The sequence below is a fragment of the Anneissia japonica genome, unplaced genomic scaffold (assembly GCF_011630105.1).
Source record: "Anneissia japonica isolate Jap-2015-1 unplaced genomic scaffold, ASM1163010v1 scaffold287717_len1600092_cov198, whole genome shotgun sequence".
Classification (NCBI taxonomy): Eukaryota; Metazoa; Echinodermata; class Crinoidea; order Comatulida; family Comatulidae; genus Anneissia; species Anneissia japonica.
In genome coordinates this window covers 416,775-418,479 of record NW_022755469.1, presented here as the reverse complement: position 1 = coordinate 418,479, position 1,705 = coordinate 416,775, and the positions used below count along the sequence as shown (strand labels likewise).

The following is a 1,705-nucleotide window of genomic DNA, read 5'->3' as shown; positions in this document are numbered from 1 at the left end:
TAATTTTTTTTTTTTTTTTTTTTTTTTTTTGATATTTCAAAATTTGATGGATTTCATGTCTCAAGTTCCAAGCGTAAAAGCAATATCATAGCCCGTGAAAAGTGCAAATATTATTCACAACATACAGTGGTGGCGCCAAGATGGGGGGTGAGGCTTATGTGCCCGATAAAAACACAAGCAACCCAGGCCAGTGGATGCCAACAAAAGCTTTAACAACTTAAGGATTAGAAAGGCTTGTTGGTAGTTTATAAATTTCAGTGTCTCTCAAAAACCTGTAAAACTAACATAGGATTCAATTTTCTTAATGACAAATTGTGTTTTGCTCCTGACGCACACCCCCCCCCCCCATCACTTGTGCCCCAACTGCTGTCATACAATCAAGTGCAAATACGGTATCTTATTTCTCTTTGTTATATTTTTTTGATGACTCCCATCTAAATAACAGAGGAGGGGAAGATAGATAAATGAAACGAATTGTTTGTAAGTGAAATACTACTTTAACATAATCGAAATATGAATTTTCATTGCTGGAAATTTTATTTGATTTTTATTATCTTAATCTACAGTACTGTAACATAAGCTGAGATACTTTCCCTTTCCTCACTATTCTTGGGGGGATTTATTTAACTATCGCACAAATATTTTTCTAATCTTGTCTCTCTTTTACTTACATATTTCCCTTATCTTTAAACAACGCTTCCTTTCTCTACACCTGTTGAATAAGTCCTCTATCTTGCAACAGGCTGTAAAAAAAAATGTTAAGCCCCATTTATAGCCACTGTGTACTGTGTGCCCAAGTATATGGTGGTAGCCAACACTGCCAAAAGGGGACAGTCAGAGCACTAGGCGAAAAAAATATATAATGTAAACATGTGACAAAAGAACGTCATCCATTTTTGACAACCATCTTTTAAATTTGACATCTACAGTAAATACCTCATAGCCACATCTTCAAGAACCCCAACTTCGTCCTGTCGTTTTATAACAATAAATGGCTCCCGGAACTCAACATAGGGGACCCAATAGATGCATTTCCCCCAGGGCCATGCATTCTCGGCAGCTCCGGTGTGGTAATTTTGACTCAGATTATACATTCCAATTTAACATTAGAGGTGATAATAAACTGATACTGCCCGGGGTTCCAGAGAACTTGTGAAAATTTCCAAGTTACTCAACTAGGCCCATGACCAATTGCGCTTAATATTTTATATTACTATTACCTGTATTATTTTTCTTCTTTTTCCTCAAACAGCATCAGCAGTTCAACAATTTTCTCTAGAACCACAGAGCACACAGGCAGTTATTGGCTTGGAAAAAGTCATTCTGAAATGTGTAGTGACCAACAAGATAGGTGAACTCTTTTGGTTAAAGGATAGTCACATACTTGGATCAGACAAAGATCCTCAATTGTCGGGAGTCCCACGATATTCAATTGTTGGCGATGCAAATAATGGCGAATATAATCTGCAGGTTTGTGGAGATTTTTTTCTTTTACCTATTTTTTTTATAGATGTTTACCAAATACATTATCTAAATCTTAGAATTAAACCAGCATGCCCCCTAAAAAAAGCTTGTTCCCCACTGCCTTTTTATTCTTTCAGTTGATCTTCATCTTCATTCCTCTACTGTACTATTTTAATTTATTTTACTTTATTTATTTATTATATATTTATTTTAATTATTTATATATATATATATATATATA

The 1,705-nt window shown here is 34.9% G+C and overlaps 1 protein-coding gene and 1 long non-coding RNA gene across 2 annotated transcripts in view; one reads left to right on the top strand and one right to left on the bottom strand.

Annotated features, from left to right (window-relative positions):
* LOC117123476 (kin of IRRE-like protein 1) overlaps nucleotides 1-1,705 on the top strand; it is a 28,565-nt gene that overhangs the window by 14,685 nt on the left and 12,175 nt on the right. The window contains exon 2 of the mRNA XM_033269414.1: nucleotides 1,253-1,470. Coding sequence (XP_033125305.1) covers nucleotides 1,253-1,470 — 218 coding nt within the window. The remainder of the gene's footprint in view (nucleotides 1-1,252; nucleotides 1,471-1,705) is intronic.
* The window catches only part of LOC117123477, a 16,414-nt gene continuing 15,380 nt past the window's right edge, over nucleotides 672-1,705 (bottom strand). Inside the window, exons 3-4 of the long non-coding RNA XR_004447857.1 lie at nucleotides 1,221-1,323; nucleotides 672-743 (exon numbers count right to left, since the gene is read on the bottom strand). This is a non-coding gene — a long non-coding RNA (uncharacterized LOC117123477). The remainder of the gene's footprint in view (nucleotides 744-1,220; nucleotides 1,324-1,705) is intronic.